The 19185-nt window shown below is 43.1% G+C and overlaps 1 protein-coding gene across 4 annotated transcripts in view; it reads left to right on the top strand.

The window, feature by feature from the left end:
• Positions 1-7505: 7505 nt before the first annotated feature.
• Positions 7506-19185, top strand: part of cux1a (cut-like homeobox 1a) — a 191956-nt gene continuing 180276 nt past the window's right edge. For all 4 annotated transcript variants that reach the window (XM_064352371.1, XM_064352370.1, XM_064352369.1 and 1 more), the window contains exon 1: positions 7506-7645. In XM_064352371.1, coding sequence (XP_064208441.1) covers positions 7583-7645 — 63 coding nt within the window. In that variant the 5' untranslated portion in view covers positions 7506-7582. The remainder of the gene's footprint in view (positions 7646-19185) is intronic.

The raw sequence follows: 19185 nt of genomic DNA, 5'->3' as shown, positions 1-19185 counted from the left end.
CACTGGCAACAAAATTATACTCGTGTTGAATATGAAGAAACCCGCCATATTATGGCATCCATTGTCCAGTATCGTTAAACCAATATTACTGTCGGCATCTTTGAATTTTGCATTTCATAAGGAGTTACCTTTTCAAAAATTGTAGCAAAATAGTTCAACTCGTGGTTTTTGGTTTTTATATTCGGCCCTGTCTATACATTATTTAAAATTTGATTTCATGGGGGTATTCGCGGCGTTAACTAATGTAGCTTTTGGCTAATGAACAACTAATATAGACTTTAAATTCTACACGCCGTCGCTGACAGTTAATGGTTCTGACATTAGCGAGAGAAGTCGTGTAAGAATCGAAAATGTGAAGTTCATGACTCAAGGACAACGATTCCATCATGGGAAACAGAATAGCCGGGTTCCAGTGGATTGGAGGCGCTTGGGGCATCACAGCCCCCTCACCTGATCCGCGTGGGATTTCAAGTTTACCAGTCGCTTCCAGGCATGATGATCGCGAGCATGCATATAGATCCGTGTAATCAGAAACCGCATGCATGTACTGTACGTGGTCATGTTCATGTGACAGCAAAGGACGTGAATATCGGCTATGTTTTCGCATTGGCTTTTGGCTTGCAAATGTTGAATTTTCTGGAATTTAACAAATCCATACAAAGTTGATTTTTTAACGTTTTGCGTTCGAAAAATCAGCTCATACGGAGTTTGGGATTATCATGTGTTCCGTCTTGTCTTCCACGAATCATTATGGAAAGAAGGGTAACTCTTGTCAGTCACCACAAGATGGCAGCCCATTCATATAGAATTTCATTTGCACCACATCACCCACCCAACATTTGTTTCATGGACTGATGCTTCTTATTGGCTTCTATTACTCCTGACTTCGCTTATGTTTCAGAAAGACGAATACTTCATTTCTATTTATATGTTTTTTATTATTTTATTTTATTGAATATCCGTCTCTTGCAATGACCACAGCTTCACCAGAGACAAACAAGCAGCTGTATTACTGTTGATCTTGCTTCTAAAGCACAGATGGATATTTCCAACTCTCTTCCTTATACATTAGATTCAAGTTGTGTTTGATGGGTAAATATTTGGAAATTAATTTTTGAAAACCCCGATTGAAGTTCGCCCCAAAAATATTTAGATAATTGTATTTTGATATGAAAACACTTTTGTCTGAAAAGTAGGAGGTTGTTGGAGGAGGAACTAACGTGAAATAGTTGACCGGGAATTTAAAATCTGCGTATACGGGTTATTAGTCGGTGTTTCCTTTGCTGGTCCAAATGAATGCAGTCGAACGGCATTGTCTTTTGCAGCTGCCATGCTTATTCCCCAGTCTAAAGCTTGAAAGTTCCTAATTGGACTTCTGTAAGGTAGCTTCACCGCGTATAACGCTCAACCTGCAAATACTGTGCAAATAGCCGACGCTGCAATATTTGTATCAGGCTGCTTTTTACCTTTTCATCTTAATTTGTTGACTTGAACAAGGTACTCGCTTTACCTCGAACTCACACTGTGCACATTCACACCGAAAACATGGGTCTCTCCAGGTGGTTTCCTCCTATAGCTACTTCCCACATTATATTAATTTATAACGTTTTCTAAAAGGCTAGCATTTCCTTAATTAAAATTTAATCCTGCATGCCGTCCTTTTTAAAATTAGGACTGGCCTCCGGAGAAACCTTATTTGATTAAAAAAAATCTGAGGAGAAGCGGGAGTCCTGGGCAGGCTGGCGTGAAGGGAAGACAGCCCTAATTGAGCTCCCAAGAGAGATGGAGCCGGCAGCTTGGCGGTTGGTGGGGGGAGAAACGCCAGGCTCCGGTGGGTTAGGAAAACAAATTGCCGCTGGGACCGGCCTTCTCCGCACTCCCACAGCTCCGTCTTTGAGGAGAGGGAAAGATCGCCAAGAGGAGTCCCCCAGCAAGCGCAGTCCCACTGAGGCCTTCGACTCCCGGTACCTACCTCAGCGCAGCGCACCCGGCTGCACACTGGCTGCTATCCCCCCTCCCACGCCCGTTCACAGAACAGACAGAGCTGCCGCGCGCCGGGAGTACGGCTGGGCTGCAAATGGAACGGTTGCGTGATTCGGAGGACGAGTGCTCTTCTTACTGTCCTGGGAGAAAGATGTTCGTTTTGAATGTTTCACTCCTCGCCCCACTAAGCAGCAGTTTCATGCTTTTTTTTTGGGGGGGGGGGGGCTGTTTGTGTCTTTAGCTTTCGAATTAAGCATGTGCATTAATAACAATGGTGGAATTTTATTGCGGAAGAAGTGGATATTGCTTAATAATGCCGTGCCTCGGGCGAACATGCTCCCTCGGAGATATCATAAAAGTGCTGTGTAATTGCGTGTTTATAGGCTCTCCCTGTTCTGACTATTTGCGTCTTTTCAAATTTCATCACGTGAGGATGGGCTGTGGGTGGCGAACATTTACTGTTGCGTGCACTGTTGAAAGTGACAGGAGGGCGATGGAGTGAGAACAGTCACCACTGTACGGGTGCAGCTGAAGCTAACGCAGTGGCATTTTTAATTCATTATGATTTCACTTTTAAATAAACTGGTGCAACTGCAACAATAATCGTTAGCATGGTCTCCCCCCTCTCTCTCTCTCTTTGGGGGTGCTGACCTGCTGCACCAATGTTCCGGATTGCACTGTGGGGAGATCAGAAACGCCCCCTTCGTCACACCGTTAGGGCCAGATCCCCGCTCTTCACGCAGTAAGTTCCGCTTCTGGGTCGAAACCGAACGGTTTCCGGCATTTGAGCCCCGCCAGGCTCCCCAGTGCTCTGGGCCGCTCGCGGTGCCCGTACGCTCGCATGCATGATTACGTTTAAAGGGAGGATGATGGACTCTGGAGTGACAAGGCTATAAATTACAATGAGGCTGTGCGTGTTTACACTGGGCTGGGTGGGGGGTGGTGGGGTGGGGGGGGGGTGGGGGGGGCACAGCAGCAAGCTGTAAATCCCCAGGCTGTCAGCATTACCCAAATGGAAATGGAAATGGAGTAGATTTAACACCCAAGGCCAGCTGTGCATTGCACCGGCCGGCCCACGGATCTGTTTTTGATTGTTTTTATTTGGTTTTAATCTCCCTGAAAAAAAAACTTGGATTGCGATGTATGATTTAGAGGGGCTGACAGGGCAGCCCTAGCCAAGTAATGGTGAAATGCCACCAGTGGATTCCCTTAACATATCCCCTCCATTTGGGTTCGGCTGTTGATTCGATTTCTTTCTTCCCTCGGTGGATTAGACACCTCAGTTCTTCCAGGGGCAAGAGAAAGAAAAAGCGGGTGAGAGACAAAATGGCGTGGCTTCTTAGATGACACTGGGCCACAGGTTTTGTGAAACTGTTTTTTTTTTTTATTCAAGCTGCGGTTTCCGTTCACCGGATTCACTCGTGCAACATGAAGACCGTTCCCTGCTCTCGGCCTATAAAGTTTAAGGTCGGTTCCAGGGTGTATACTCGATGTACTGGGAAGAAGAGAAGAAAAAAAAAACCCAGAAAAAAAGAGACAGATTGATAGAGTGCGTGTGCGTTTGCGTGTGCGCTCGCGCTGTACTTAATAGATCAAGATGTTCTTTACCGTCTCCCGGCACCGGCTCCTTTGTGGGATTAATGTGGGGGAAAGTGCAGCCATCTGCAGAATTGATTAGATAAATCTGACAAAAAGGTGCCTCTCATTAATGGTCCGCCGCGGAGGAGAGGCCGAGGAGTCCTGTCTTTCAGGTTTGACGCCTAATCGCTGGGTGCACTCCGCCCAAGACAAGCATCAGCTGACAGGAAGGATAATTAAGCTGGAGCTAAGGGCCACTCCTAGTGGGAAAATTGACCTGTGAATGCATTGGTGCAGCTGACACCGTAAACACAGGTCTGGGTCTGTGGATGTCGACACAGTGTACAATTGGTCTCTTAACCAAGGGTCTGTGAGAGTGGGACACTGAATTAGAAATAACCTTAAACCTAATTAGGAGCCACCTTTTAAGAGTAGTGTTACAGCTTACTTGAAATGGGTGTGTGTGTGTGGTGGTGGGTGGGGGTGGCGTGGGGTACAGTTAAATATACAACATTATCATGTATCATATATCATATTTCATGTGTCACTGGTTATTTGTTCCACACCCACAGATGTGGCGGTGACGTATTATATGAATGTACGATATGTTACGAGTGCCATAGGGAGAGCCAACCACGTTGTAGGACAGAACAGTTTGTCCTAAATTCTGGGAATAATGGGGGAATAAAAGGAATAAAAGGTTTAAAAAATGCCCTATGAAGGAACTGCTTTGTAACAATTTCTTTCTCTTTAAATCAAATTACAGTACACTTAATGATAGACTGTCCACATTTTTAATCCCAGGACATTTGACACCTCTGAATTTGCTGATAAATCTTACATTTTTAAAAAACTGTTTATTTGAAACGACTCAAATAATTAAATGCCTCGCGTCTGGATTTTTACAAATGTTTTGAAGCTGTGATAAAAGTAACGTACCATAATTTCAAATGCCCCAACTTTTTTGTTCCAGTTTCTGACAGGGGGTAAACGAATGAAGAACTTCTGTCAATTCCAAAACACAGCAATTTTAAGAACCTTTGTTTTTTCCTGAAAGGGCACAATTTTATTGAAAAGTGTTGATTGTCTATCACTTTTTTTTCTCTTTCTGAACAAAGCCGTTGTCAACGGCCTGAACAGGCCTGAACACCTTTCCCTTTTGTTCTGCATGTTCCTTTTTCTGTTTTCGGGACAACTCCTTTGAGATTAGCAGGCAAGATAATTCTGCATTCCTCAGTGTGTTTAGAATTTGCACTGCTCTACCTCCAGCACACACTGATATGCTTTGACAAAACAGCCAATAGCAACGAATTGTTCCTGCTTTATGCACTGCCTGTGTGGTTTCATTGTTTTGTAGCACATTCACCCTTTTAATGTGGAATCATCTGTGGGCAAATCATTGACTAAGTAAAATGACTTTCCGAGCATTCCGGATTTTTTAAAGTGCTACATGTCTATGTTGACGTTGTATGAATTGCCTTATTAATTTCACAGGAGCATTGTTGTTATATTACAGTTATTTTGAAAAGTTCTCAGTCTAATATGTGGTATTTTTCTCACCTTGTTATTATGAAGTGGTATACAAAATTAGGGTGCTTGCACAACACAAAAATAAGCAAAGTCAGCAAATGTTACACAATTCTGGATATGCAGGTGAGTGAAAACAACATAATAAAAAAGGTCACATTTAGCAGTTGTTTGCCAGGTCCAACTGGTAGACTTTGATTTATTTAAAAGGCTACATCATCAATTTTATTACGTCAAATAAAGTGTAAAATGTAGTAGTGTGCTTTGGAGTTGTCAGCAGCATTCATTAACTGACAGTAAAAAAAAAGATAAATTAAGTAGCTTCCTGCTTTAACCTGCGTGAAAATACCATATTTATAAAAACAATTAAAGAGGTAAGATTTTCTGCCTTCTTTAAATACAGACATTCATTATTTTAATGTTTGGTTCTTGGTCGATTGGCCTTTAAATTAATAACATTTTCAATAAAGATGGTGGGAACAAAACTAGCAATTTAAATCAAAGTTGTCTGTTCTAAGCTTAACTTTCAAAGAAGCCATTAATCTCCATTGAAACCAGCCTCATTACCCTAAATTATGCCCAGCCAAGAGGTATTCTTCAGTTCAGTTCAATTGGAAAATTTAATGATTGCTCCAGTTCACAAAACTCCAAAAATAAAAAACAATGCAATGCGTTAGATAAACAATGCATGATGTGTGGCACAACTCAGCTGGTGCCCCAGTAAATGAGCAAAAATAAATAACAAGGTAATTCTGGGAAGAGAACTTTTCGTACAGATCCACAAGTATAGAGAATGCAATATTCCCACAAATATAATTTTAGCAATAATTGGCTGTATTTTGTTCTATTAGACCACTTTATATACAGAATTCAACTAAGGGACTGCATTGGAATTGTATCAGTTCATTGTGAAATCAAATCAACACTGTTCACTGTCCTGAGTAAAAGCTGCATGGGTAAATCATCTTCAGTGTTTAATTTGGGTCATGAATGCACATGAGATCCTGGATCTGTAACATGGACAAAGAGGATGCCATAATTTGGGAGGCCTCTTGTGGGAGGCAAGAAGGGAGGGTGTTTGTGTGTGTGTGGGGAGGGGTGGGGGAGGAGGGGGGGGGGGTTGCGGTACATGTGTAAAATGATTGAACAAATTACTTGATCTGTATTAAATTGGTAGGGCAAAGCACTGTCTCCTTGAATGTGCAGGCCCTCCTGTGGGGCTTGTCAGCCTCGTGCATGTCTATTAGTTGTGCCTTTCCAATCCATGTTTCATCAGCACAATGTTACAGAGGACTCTGAAAATGGACTCTAGGAACAATAAAAGCAGGACAGATCAATGATGCATAAAATAACAGCGTTGCTCGCCGGGTAGAGAAAGAGAGACGGGGAGAAGCAAAGACGCTGTAATGCAAATTTTGGTCGAAGGGGCGCTGTTCTCCAACGTTCAAGTTCAAGTTCAAATCTAAGAGCTGCTTACGTTCAACGAAAACGTTCATAGAAAGGTAATAGCGTTACCTTTTCACATGAATGTGAATCCTAAATTAGAACGTATAATGTAAGAATAATGAATTTGTTGTAACTCATAATTAATGCAGCACGAAATTATTCCCAGAATAATTTCTGTTTGCCTGATTTGAAAACAGTTTTAATTAATATGTCGCACGTGACGGTTCATGTTACAGTTAAATAAATGTTAAAGTGGCATTACGTGTTCCTTTCTATTTATACGTGTCCACTTCTATAACCTGATTTTTAAAACAAACGATACTAAAATAGCTTCTATATTTCGGAAACATAATACTAGAATTATAAAATTAGATATGGGCGTAAATTAAAGATAAAATACTTTAGGTAGCAAAATATTGAAAATAAAAGATTTACGTTTCATTAACTTACGTTAAATGTTGTGTGAATACATAAAACGTACCGTATACATACTCATAATATACCGAGTATTGAAGAACGAATGTACAAGCAACAAAACTACTGGGTGACAACAAAATCAATAAAAGAAAATAATCTCATAGTTGTGCATAGTCCATTTAAACTGTTTAAAATATGTACAAATCACAGTAAATACAGTAAAATATATTTCTCATAACACAGAAATGTTACCAAAAATCTTACTATGGTTGTTCGATAATTTTATTGTCACGTATTAAATGATATAAACAGTAATAAACCATTAAAAGAAACATTTCTTTAAGTGTTACCATTTTTTAGTTATCCTTAAATAGATATATGCTGGTAATCCATTCCGCGTTTTACCAGTTAAAGAAATTGCCAACACCCGTTCAATAATTCTATTCCGTGGCCCTATTCAATAGCACAGGTTCCTGTTCGATAACTCCATTCCGTTCCCATGTTCAATAAGCGAAGGCCCTGTTCGATTAATCCGCTCCGTGTTTTGCGCGCGCTCCCCCTCCTTTCCTCTGAACTCCAGCCCCTCGCTCTCTCTCTATCAGCCTCTCACTCCGTCTCAATATGTCTCAAGATGGCGGCCAATGCGGGATCGATGTTTCAATATTGGAAGCGCTTTGATTTACAGCAGCTGCAGGTCAGCCCTTTTCCCTAAAGTTGCTTTGCTTTCTTGAAGACCGGTGCGAGGAAAGCCGTTGTAGAGTTGCGGCTTTGCTCTTGCGCCCCTCTTTGCCGGTGTTTGGGGCCGCTTTCCGAGCTCTCCTCTCCCATTGATTAAAGCGGCTTTCTCGTTGATCGGAAATTGATCCTCTTTGTTCAATTCCCATCGATCAGCCATCATGGCCGCGGGGAAACGGCCACCTTGGCTATTTGGGGGCTAAAGCCAACCCAAACACTCTCCAAAGAGCCTTTAACGCCTCGTTGCCAACTTTGCACGTTCGAGAGGATGTTTTTGATGGGTTTTGTTGTGTTTTGTTTGAATTATTTTGTAGCTAAAAATGAAATGCGCTTGTTTTTCGGCTCGCGGGTGGCGCTGTGGTGACAGAAGCTGCAACATGGGCAGAAAGAGTTGGGACTTATTTTTGTTAGATACCTAATGTTTAGCTAGCTAAATTTAAATATTTTACTTCAACATTTGTAAACATTCTTTTTATTTAAAAATGACTGTTGGATTTATGTTATGCTTTTGTGCTTGCCTTTATTTTCTGGAAGTGTGAAACGTTTATTTAGGGAAGTTCATAGCTGACAAGCTGGTTATGATAGCGAAATTAGGTAAATTCTAGTTAAATAGCCAAACTAATTTTCTTGTAGCTGATTAGATGAGAGCTATATTTCACCTGCATGTTTGTTGTTGTTGTAGTTTCTGTTTTCTATGGGTTGTTATTTAGTTTGCATGCCATCAAAGGTTGGCTAAATGTAAATTTCTCCGAGCTCAGTTAGTGACATTTGTTTGAATATGGAACTGCATAGTTTATCGTAAATTGTATTTAAAAACTTGCTAGCTATATGTCGATATTTAGTCTGATCAAATTCTAACGTTATCTTGACTGTATTCATGACTCCTGTTCCAGTATGTTGAATGGCTTTAATTGTGGGTTGCGAACTGTCGAGTTGGTTGGTCTGTTAAATAATTGTTTTAAATTGTGAAGTTCATCATTGTTCTCCTTTCCATTTGTGAAGTTTTAACCTTTGTGAAACTAACGGTAACTATTACTGTGCGCAAGTTTTAGCCTGCTTTTCCAGAAGTGCGTAGTCTTTCATTTTAATGTTTACTAGCTAGCTAGCTAAATATGTAATATTGTGCTTATTAGCCAGCTCGGTGGCTTGTAAAACAATTTTGACCTATTTGCTATCAAGCTCGCTGTTTTGTTTTTGGAAACACTGCGTCGATGAAACTGGTCATTTGGGACAGTGTAGCCCGCCAGTTAAACGTAGCTGTATCATATAGGAAGTGAGCCGTTTTTCAAGTTCATTTGATTTTCATTTCATCTAGCCAGCACGCGGTAGTTATCATGTAAGGTTAATTGTTTCCTTCGATTTCGTAAATTAAAGTTGCAGTGCTTTGTTGGCTCCCACCATCAAGCGTGTATGCGCGGATAGACCACAAAGCAGATCATGCAACGTCGTGAATTGGCCAGGTACTTTGCTTGGTAGCTTGCTGGGTAAGTTACAGGAGAAAATATTAGCGATTTAAGAATACATATTTTAATACATATATTTTTTAATGAGCTAGTAGCATTAGCTGTGTTGGATGCAATTTCGAATTTTCTGTGCTAGACGTTCTTATTTTCGATGTATTTGTAACTAGCAGGGTAGCTAATACTGCACTGCTTGAAATGCCTTCACGAGACAAAGCTTTCAATATATAATTAAAATTACTTAAAATTGTAGTAACCTGGCGTCTGTGACCCGGTACATTGCGATTTGTGTACATTTCTTAAACTATTGTCCACATAAAATGGAGATTGGGACAAAACGTCGATGCAAGTACAGGAATGTGTTTCAGATTTACACGTCACTAGCAGGAGTCTCTTGGGCTTTAGACGTGTGTATCACACGGAAAGCGGGATGGGGGGGCGCATTCAGATATTTTTGTTCTGTTGTTAATGTATCTGTGAGCTACAGTATCAAACGTTAGGCTACTAATCGAAGATAGTTTTATTGCATGTCGCCGATTGTTCTTCTTTGTCCGTATTTCTTCACTGTGACCGAATTGTCATTTTTCTCCGTGACACTTTGAGCTACATGCTAGTTCCCGGATCCGGAGAACAGGTTGATCACAAAGAAATTCGGCTTCTCCCCAGTCCTGTTTGGCTTCTTAACATGCGCTTCGCCATTCCCCGGAATGTAAATAAAATGTAAAAAAAATAAAAATAAAGCAGTTTTGTGCATGTTTAAAGTAGTCTTGGACTTCTTAGATTGGATGATCTACATATTTCTGTAACGTTATCTAACTAGCTACGGAGTTTAACCTAGCATTCCATTCTACGGGAGTCAAGGTTATTACAAAAAATGTATTATGCATTTTTAACTCTCATCGAACATTCTCTTGTTGAGGCAAATGGAGGCTGTTGATCAGCTATTTATCCGTCTAGACATTACACTTTTAATAACACTTTAACGCATTCTTCAGCAACTTCGGTGATCATTCGCAGACTGACATTGTTTTACTCCCTTGAAAGTTGAACATACGTATCTTTTATTGAAATTGCTCAAGTACGTATTGGCCTTCCCTCAGTTCCACATCAGACGTTGAAAACCAGATGTTACTTAAATCCTTATCACTGTGTGTGTGTGTCCTCAAAATGTTTCTGTCGTCTCTTTTGAGAAGTACCCGAATCTTCTTTATTAAACGTTTGTTTTTCATACCTTTATTCATGAATGACTGCTCGTAAATCAAGATTTTTTGTCCCTGCAAGTCGGTTCACTTTGCTCAAAGCAAGCACGTCTGGAGGACAGGTTAAGTCAGGATATTACGGTATCTCCTAACCCCCCACAAATGTTCTTTGTCATGACCTTGCGTTGTCAAGTTTTTCATTTTGTTGCATCTTTATTTTCTTTTGTGATTCCGTAAAGTACAATATCTCCTCTGTCCTTAAGCATTACCTTTGTAAGCTTGCATTGTGATAGAAAGTATGGTCAGAATGTTAGTGAAGTTAGTTCCCGTGTCAGACAGTTCCTCGGTATTGAATGCTTTGCACAGCCTTTTGCGTAACGTTTTGATAAAAAGGGCAGTAATAAACGCAAGACCTGTCACAAGATGTTATTAGTCAGGACAGCAAGGCTTGGTCGGCACTGTATGAGCCGCTCAGTCTGTCTCTCGGATGGAAGCCAGACAACTGTGTATCCTGAAGATTCCGTGTCTATTATTGATGACAACTTATTTACGTCTTATGCTGCGGACTTGCTATTTGAGGATAATTTTTTTGATGGTCTGTGTTGAGGCTCGTCAGGCTCTGCCTGGTGGCGTTTTCGTTACCACTGACCTCAGACCGGGTCATGCTTACCTAAACCGAGCGCTTAAAATAAAATCTCTGACAATACCATATGTTCAGGCTGTCAGTAAAAAAAAAAAAAAACCAGTACATTGTTTTCCACTTTCTGGGATTTTCGTGTATGTCATCCACATGTGGTTTCCATGACAAATTAAATGGTTCTTGCAATTGCTTGTTTTCTGCTTTAAAAACTTCGCATTTGCGGACAAGAAAATGTGATGTCTTGCCGACGCTTTCAAATGGTAAATGCATTAAAATGTTAGTGGCGCAATGGATGTGAATCAAAGATGTGAACTGTTATGTCGATGGTGAAAGTGGTTTCAGTCGGGCACATTTTAACACGCTGATATTTCTTGGCTTAAGGTTTTTTGGTTTTGGCAGCGAACAGTGCTCACGTTAAGGCATCTGAGTCACGACTGATAATAGTAGTCGAATGCATAAACTCACAGCATTTGTATTGCACTGGAAAGATTGCATGCTACGTGACTATTGTGGGACCTGTTTCAGATCAAGTGAACATTCACTTATTTTGTCCTATTGATTTTCTGAGTAATGGCTGAAAATTGTTTGAGAACTGTGCTTCTATTTCGCGCTCAGATCTCTGTAGGTAATACGATTTCACGGTACTACTCCTGCTACTACTACTACTACTACTACTACTGCAGCTATCGCTACAGTACTACTATTGCAACAACTGCTGATGCTGCTACTACTGCAACTACTGCTACTACTACAACTACTGCTGCTGCTACTATAACTACTGCTACTACATCTATTGCTACTACTACAACTACTGCTGCTGCTACGATAGCTTCTGGTACAGCACTAACGCTACTACAGCTGCTACCACTACAGCTATTGCCGATGCCGCTACTGCTACAACTCCTGCCACTGTACTGCTACGACTTCTGCCGGCAGTACTGCCACTGCTACTGCTACTGGTACGGCACACGCTGCCCCGAACAGCTACTCCTCTCAGATGTGGCGACTCTCAGAGTTCCTCCCTTCATCTCTGACATCCAGCCCACAGGAGTCTGCGTCTCTGCGGTCCGCTCCTTTGATGAAGCTGCGAATAAAAGGGTTTCTTGTGGAGCCTTCAAGGAACTCTTTCTCTGCACCAAATACAGTAGCTTTCATAGTAAGAAACTTTCAAAGGGGAACTTGTTATGGGCATTCCTTTGTACTTAAAAGGGTGTGCGCTCCTCTATTTAGGCGTTCATTCTCATAATTAAGTTTGATTTGGCCCTTTATGCTCGACTCGAAAAACTGCAAACCCCAAATCCCCCACACCCCCCCTCGCCCCCCTCGCCCCAACAACGTGCGAATTGCGTTTGTTTGCCTGCCACACAGACGCAAGGGACACTGTGTCCTGGTGTCAGGTTCTTTAAAATCTGATTTTAATTAGTCTCTGTATTCCAAGCACTTTATACCCAGACTGGAAGCTTGGCGAATTGTTGACAGGTGGTGTTCGTTTAAAGTGTTTACAGATTTTCCGTTCCAATTGTTTCCTTTTCCCCAGTCTGAAAAACGACAGTACTTTTATTTCTATTATTATTATTTTTTTTTAAAAGAAGCGTTTCTTCTCGTATGCAGAAAGCGATGGTAATGACGATGGCCTTTTCGTCCGCATAACTGTTGGCAGATTTCTGGACCTTTTGAGTCCCTGCGAAAAGACGAATTCAAGAACGACTCCCTTTTTTGCAGCTAGTTTTTGAATCCCCCCAGTTAAACGCTGGTCTGGAAAAAAACTGCACGGTTGACGCCGGAGGCAGGACTCAAAGTCATAAAAAAATTTGTTGTGTCTGAGTCCTTAAGAAAAAAAAGAAACAGGGCACACAGAGTGTCCCTCGTTTCCGTGGGGAGAGAGGCGGTTTTGGGCCTGCGTGTGCCGGAGGAGCGAGGGGGGCCCGTCTGCCAGCGCCGCAGTGGGACGGGGAGCCTGGGCTCCCGAGCGCGGTTTTAATTAGCCGCGCGCGGCGAGCTAAAGAGCAGCCGCTCGCCGTCCCGCCCGCCAGAGCTCAGAGGCCCACCGGCTCCCGCGCGCCCTCCAGGTGGGAGGCGGTTAGTCAGCCATTTTGAAACTGCACTCTGTGCCCGTGGCGCTTCTGCCCGCCCGCTTTTTCGTGGCGATCGAGAGTCGTTTGGAAAACGTCTGAAGTGCAGGTGAGACGCCGTCTCGGGGTGAGGGGGGGTGGAAGGGGAGCATTTAGGGCCTGTGTGTGTGGTCCCGGCGTCCCGCGCGCGGAATCGGCGGGAGATCAGTGCGGGAGGAGAACCCCGTCCGTGGCGGGTCACGGCGCGGCGAATCTGCGGCGGCTCACTCTGCTGACGTGTGCTGGCTCGCCCGCGCGCTCATCCTTCTGATATTTACGACGCCGCAGACGCAGACGGGGGGGGGATTCTGTGCGCCGGTGATATTTTTACCCCCTCTGTTGCCACACTGAGCTTTTGGGAGGAGTTGCATCATGTTGGCTGCTCCCCTACCCTCCCCCCCGCACCCCCCCGTGTTGGGACAGACATTCCTAAAGCTTCCAATTTCCTGCTGTGGTGCTGGAGTTGTTCCGGTGCATGGCCGTGCTCAGTGAATCCTGCCCGCGGTGTTGTCTCCTGGCAGGGGTACCACGTGCAGCTCTATTTCTCGTCCTTGAATTCTGGAATGTTGAGGCGTATGATGGAAAGGCTTAATCGAATCTTTGCGAGAAGCCCCTGGTATTTTTTTTTATTGTACGAGTTGATGGTCGTGCTTGGTGTGCTGTTCTCTTGCAAGACGGCCACGCCGAGGATTTATAGTTTAAATAACTCACGCGGTATCAGATTTAAGTAGTCATAAACCAGATGTTTTTTTTGGTGTCATTGTTATTTTATTGCACCTTATACGCTGGCCCATCTGGAGACTTAAAATGAAAATTGATACTGTGCTGTATTGCCATCTCATTTCACTGTGAAGCTTTTCTTTAGTGTGATCAAGTCAGAAATGTAAAATCTGTTCAGTCCATCGTTGATATATATACTGTAGTTTCTTTTAGAATAAATTGTAATTTGTTTTTAGTGTGTGCATATTGAAAGGACAACTGATTTAATGGTGGGGAGATGTTTCTGTATTGTTTTTTCATGACTTGATTTGAGTGCACAACATTATTTTTCTCTAACATTTGAATGATATGTGTACTTACTCATAAGTCCCTCAGAATACTGTATTTTCCCCTTTGCCAAATTAGACTGAGGTGTGTACAGGTGACTCTCCTAGAATGTTCAAGCCAAATTTGACAGATTTCTTTCAATATTTGTTCGTACTGAATTTACTCCACCTTTCTCCATTCTTGTTTGACTTCAGTTCCCAGAATGCACTGTGAGGCTTTTCATGGTCATGGCCTGTAATTGCACATGCTGCAAAAATGGGTAAAAATCTGAAACTAAGAAACAATCTTCAGGTCCAAATGTACATGCAGTGTAGTCTTAAGATTTTTGAGCCTGTGTAGGCATTTAAGTCATAACGGATTTAAAAAAATAACAGCCATGGAAACCGTACGATTTGCTCATGTAATTCGCTGCCAGGGAGTGGAGGAGAACCCGTTCTGGGCATTGTATGTGGATTGGACAGCCATGGAACATGGCAAAACCGTAAAAGGTGTTTTAAAGTTAGTCTGTATAGAAAGGGTGAGGAGCACGCATAAAATTAAAATCGGCAGTAACGTTGCCCTATAAAGCAGTGGACACTGTAGTTTGCCCCACGTTGTTTGAAATGAGGAAAAACCTAACTGACTCCTGTCAGTGAAAAAAACCCGGATACTTTGCCCCAGACTAATTTTAGAAATCTCTTCAATGCAGAAACGCATGCGGCAAAGAGCCACAGCAGACCACCCCCCTCCGCCACCACCACCGCCACCCCCACCCCCTTTCCCACCCCCTTATCCACTGCGAATTCCCTTGTCAGATGTACACACCACTTCAAACCCCAACAAGCTTGTAAACAACACTGAAAAACAAGTCAAACATTTGCATATCCCCAGCCAAGTTTGGCCACGAGTGTGTCGTGTTCGTATGGATGATCCTTTTTGGGGGAATTTGTAACCGCAGTACGAGACGGCGAAGCCAGTGTTTATGGGTTTTTGAAACATCCGTGACCCAGCAATAAAAATATATTATTATTGTTATTATTTTTTTTGCAATATTCCACTTATCTCACATGGCTGACAGGCCACAGTTTGAGTTCGTAAATACATGAACAGTGTCGGGTGATGACAGCACGAGGTCCTCGACTTTAATTTTTTCCAAGGAGCACAAGCTGAAAAAAATGCAGGAACGCGACTAATGCGTCCCGATTATTAGAAGTGATCCTGAGTTATTGTTCCAGTTAGCGTGCGTCAGTTTTTCGGGAGCGAATGCTCCTTAAATGGGAGCGCTCTGGCAGGGTCACGCACGCTCGCGGTCTCGCCTGCCAAAATGGCTCCGGATACTTCGAGGTCGTATTTACGAAGTGAGTAACGTCTGTGACCCAGACTGCTGCAGATTAACGGATCAATTGGAAGGCACGCGGCTGTTCTGGGCGTGTCTCCCGGCGAGCTGCGCAGAATGGGAACGATACGGCGGTCGAGCTATTGCAGGTCCGCGGAGATTAAATTTTGGGTAATTTTCGGTGAAAATAGCAGTTCCAGAGACACATTTTTTATTTACCTGCCTGTTCACGGGGAATTTGTATCAGTTTCCTGATTAAGTTTCATTAGTTTGAGTATTGTGCACACTTTCAGTAGCACATCACAAATTAATTTAATTTGCCTTAAATACCTTCCTGCTAGTATTAATTACTAGCTCTGCTCAAGAGATCCTAGAGTAGTTACTGTCAATTACAGTATCGTGACAAACTGGAAATATGTGCATTATACAAATATTTCAATATTTTGGTGTTTACTTCTGAACAGGAACTATTTTTGCAATTCAGCTTGATTTGAACTGCTATTATTTTTCAGAAGTCTGAAAACAAACTTTCTCCATCAGATTTCTATGTTTTTATTTATTTAATGTTCAGGATTTTCTTTATTTTTGTTTCAACTGTATTTATTTATTTTTAAGTTTCCTTTCATGTTTTTTTCCCCCCTGAATCTTAACTTGGATTTAACAGTATTTTATAGGCAGGCCAGTATCATATTCATTTCTTTTCTGTTTTCAAATGCAGTCTTTTGTACGCGATTGATAAAGGCTGTATTTAAATTCCTAAAGCCTTGCAGTTTATCCTAGTATTTAAGCACAGATCATATTACAGAGTGGCATATCCTGTGTGAACTTCCATTCGAGATGCTTAAGAGGAACAGAGATTTGGCAGTACTTCAAGTATGTTCATACAGGCTTGCATGTATTAATATGTATTTATGCGTATGCTTTTCACACACACTGTGCGCTGCTTGGCTGTTTTTGTCTGGCGCTTGGATCTGTGCATCTGTGTCTGTTAGCATAACCTATTCCTTCGCCATTTTTACTACAGATTATAGGCACCTTTTCAGAAGGTATTTTGTAACAAAATACTTTGTTGTGTATTTTTTTCCCCCCTCATACCCGACAATGTCCCAAGACACTGTACTTTTCAGACCAAGGGTCTAAAAATAAGAGATCGTGTTCCACTTGTAAGTATCGGTTTTAGGCCAACTGAGGTAAAAGCTCCGGGCCTAGACTGCTGCATTCATGAATCACTGCTGAATAATTCATGAAGGCGTATGGACCAGGGTATTGTGATGTCACAGGTACATATTTGGTCGGGTTGTTGTTGTTGTGTTTTGAAGACGTATGGACCAGGGTATTGTGATGTCACAGGTACATATTTGGTCCGGTTGTTGTTGTTGTTATTGCGTTTTGAAGACGTATGGACCAGGGTATTGTGATGTCACAGGTACATATTTGGTCGGGTTGTTGTTGTTGTTGTTGTGTTTTGACTCGTGATTGGCTACGGCATCCTGTATTTGCATTTTCTCCCTCGCCGTGGCTGAAACGGGGCCCGGGGCAGCGGGGAATGCGATCACTCAAACACGCGCTGCTGACTGAGGCGCTGCTGCCGAGGAGGAAAGCGACGCTCGGCTTTCAGAGCTCAGCGTTAGAGCGCTCGCCAGCTCCAGGGGAGGGGGAGGGGGGGGAGGCAGGGGGGTTTCCCCTCTTCATTTAACAGAAATGAAGAAATAAAAGTGGTTTTTATGGTATCGCGCCGCTGCTGGCGGTCCGGACCGCGAGTCTAATGCGCTTGGCTCTGGCCTTATCGGGGAGCGTCTCCCCGGGCACGGGAGTGCGGAGAGAAGAGGGGTCAGGCTCCGGGCCAGCTCACGCCCGCCCCGTCCTGCTCATTACCTCACTGGCTGCGCTGCCCCCCCCCCCCCCCCGCTCACTCCCCTCCCCCCGTCTGAGAGCTGAGGTTTCATAGGGGCCCCTTTGCCTCACACAGTTTTATTGAAGCCCTGACGCCAGATGCATAATTAGCCTGGGATACGCTGACCGTTCCAGAGGAGGGAGGAGGGAAGGAGGGGGCGGGAGGGGGGGGGCGGGAGGCGGAGAGGTGGCCCCTCCCCCTTTCTGGAGAGCGCAGACGAGACTGGCCCAGCCCCCCGCGGATGTGTCGCTTGTGAAGGGGGATCTGCGCCTTTTCAAATTTTTTTATTTCTGTTCCGTCTTTCGTCGGTTCTTTTCTGGTCAGTCTCAGGAGATGCACTCCACTCGGTCACATGACTCTTCTACTATTTTCTATTATTATTATTTTACTGTTTATGGGGCTGAGAAGTATATTTAAGGTTGTTTGGCTTATTTCAGGAAGCATGTTTAATAGAAAAGCATTTATGACAGGGGCGGGGAAAAATGTCCCGATGAACATGATGAACCGGAAGAAGAGGTTTAGCCTCTCCTGTCCCACTTGATCAAATATAAAATGCTTCTCGTAAGCAGATTTGGGCCAGGTTACTTTATGTCAAATTCTTAAACCCTTTAGGCCCCAGCAGAATTGCTAAATTCCTGCGAATTGCTGACATTATATAAAATAAAACTATCCTAACAAACCTATCCAAGCAAAAACCTCACAAACATTCAGATCAGGGGATCTGCGCTTTTTAAAAAATGTTTATTCCGTTTCTCGCCGGTTCTTCTCTGGTCAGTCTTTAGTGTGGCGGTGCGTTTCGGTCGCTGACGCGTTTCTGTAGTAAATTCTCGGGGATCCGCGGGGGCCGTTTTCATGGTTTTACTGGGCGTGTAAAGAGTTAAACGGTTTCCGAAGTTTGACCCCGGGGGGGGGGCGGCTTTTTAAAGGGGTCCGCCGCCTGCTCCTCTGTAGGCCTTGGTGGTATTACCGCTACGCGAGCGACTGCGCGGACGAGGCTGGACCCCCGCTCTCACTTCCTGGTCTTTCTGTGACTCCAGACGCGGTGTCTGTGTGACTGATGGTGCGTCCGCGCGGTCCTCCTTCGACAGGCAGCTTCGCGTCCGCCGTTGTGTTTAAACCCCGCCCATTCTAGTCTTTTTGGCGGAAGAGTAATGATAACAGTGGGTGTACTTCATATAACCTTAAAAATATATTTAAAATTTAATAAATGGATTTTTTTATTTTTTTTTTTTTACTGTTTTACTGTCCCACTGTCACTGGGCTATCTGCATCAGCTTGTGGTGTAGAAGAGAACTTGTCTTTTGTGGGGCACAAACGCTACAGTCTCCACGCAGGTCTTGTAAATGGCGGTTATGAGTCTGTGAAAATGCCTGTTGTTTGAATTTATGCTGTCTGGGAAGTGTAGTTTTTTTTTTTTTTTTTTTTTTGAAAGGCTTCGGAGAAAAATATAACGGTTAATGGAATAAAGCATCGCGAGGTATGTTATTATTAAACCCATTTGACAGAGCTTTTATGACCCCTTGTTGCCTTAATGAAAGTACGGTTCTGTAGAAAAGAAACGATCTGGCCTTTTCGCAGTCTGTTCCCACAGACGAGCCTCACTTTATGATACTGCCTTTTCGCAGTCTGTTCCCACAGACGAGCCTCACTTCATGATACTGCCTTTTCGCAGTCTGTTCCCACAGACGAGCCTCACTTTATGATACTGCCTTTTCGCAGTCTGTTCCCATAGACAAGCCTCACTTTATGATACTGCCTTTTTGCAGTCTGTTCCCATAGATGAGCCTCTCATTTTTGTCCTGATAATTGGACTAGACTCCTGAGTTTATCCAC

Source organism: Anguilla rostrata, chromosome 9 (assembly GCF_018555375.3).
Source record: "Anguilla rostrata isolate EN2019 chromosome 9, ASM1855537v3, whole genome shotgun sequence".
Lineage (NCBI taxonomy): Eukaryota > Metazoa > Chordata > Actinopteri > Anguilliformes > Anguillidae > Anguilla > Anguilla rostrata.
The sequence above is the reverse complement of the archived record's forward strand: the minus strand, read 5'-3'. Positions and strand labels throughout refer to the sequence as shown.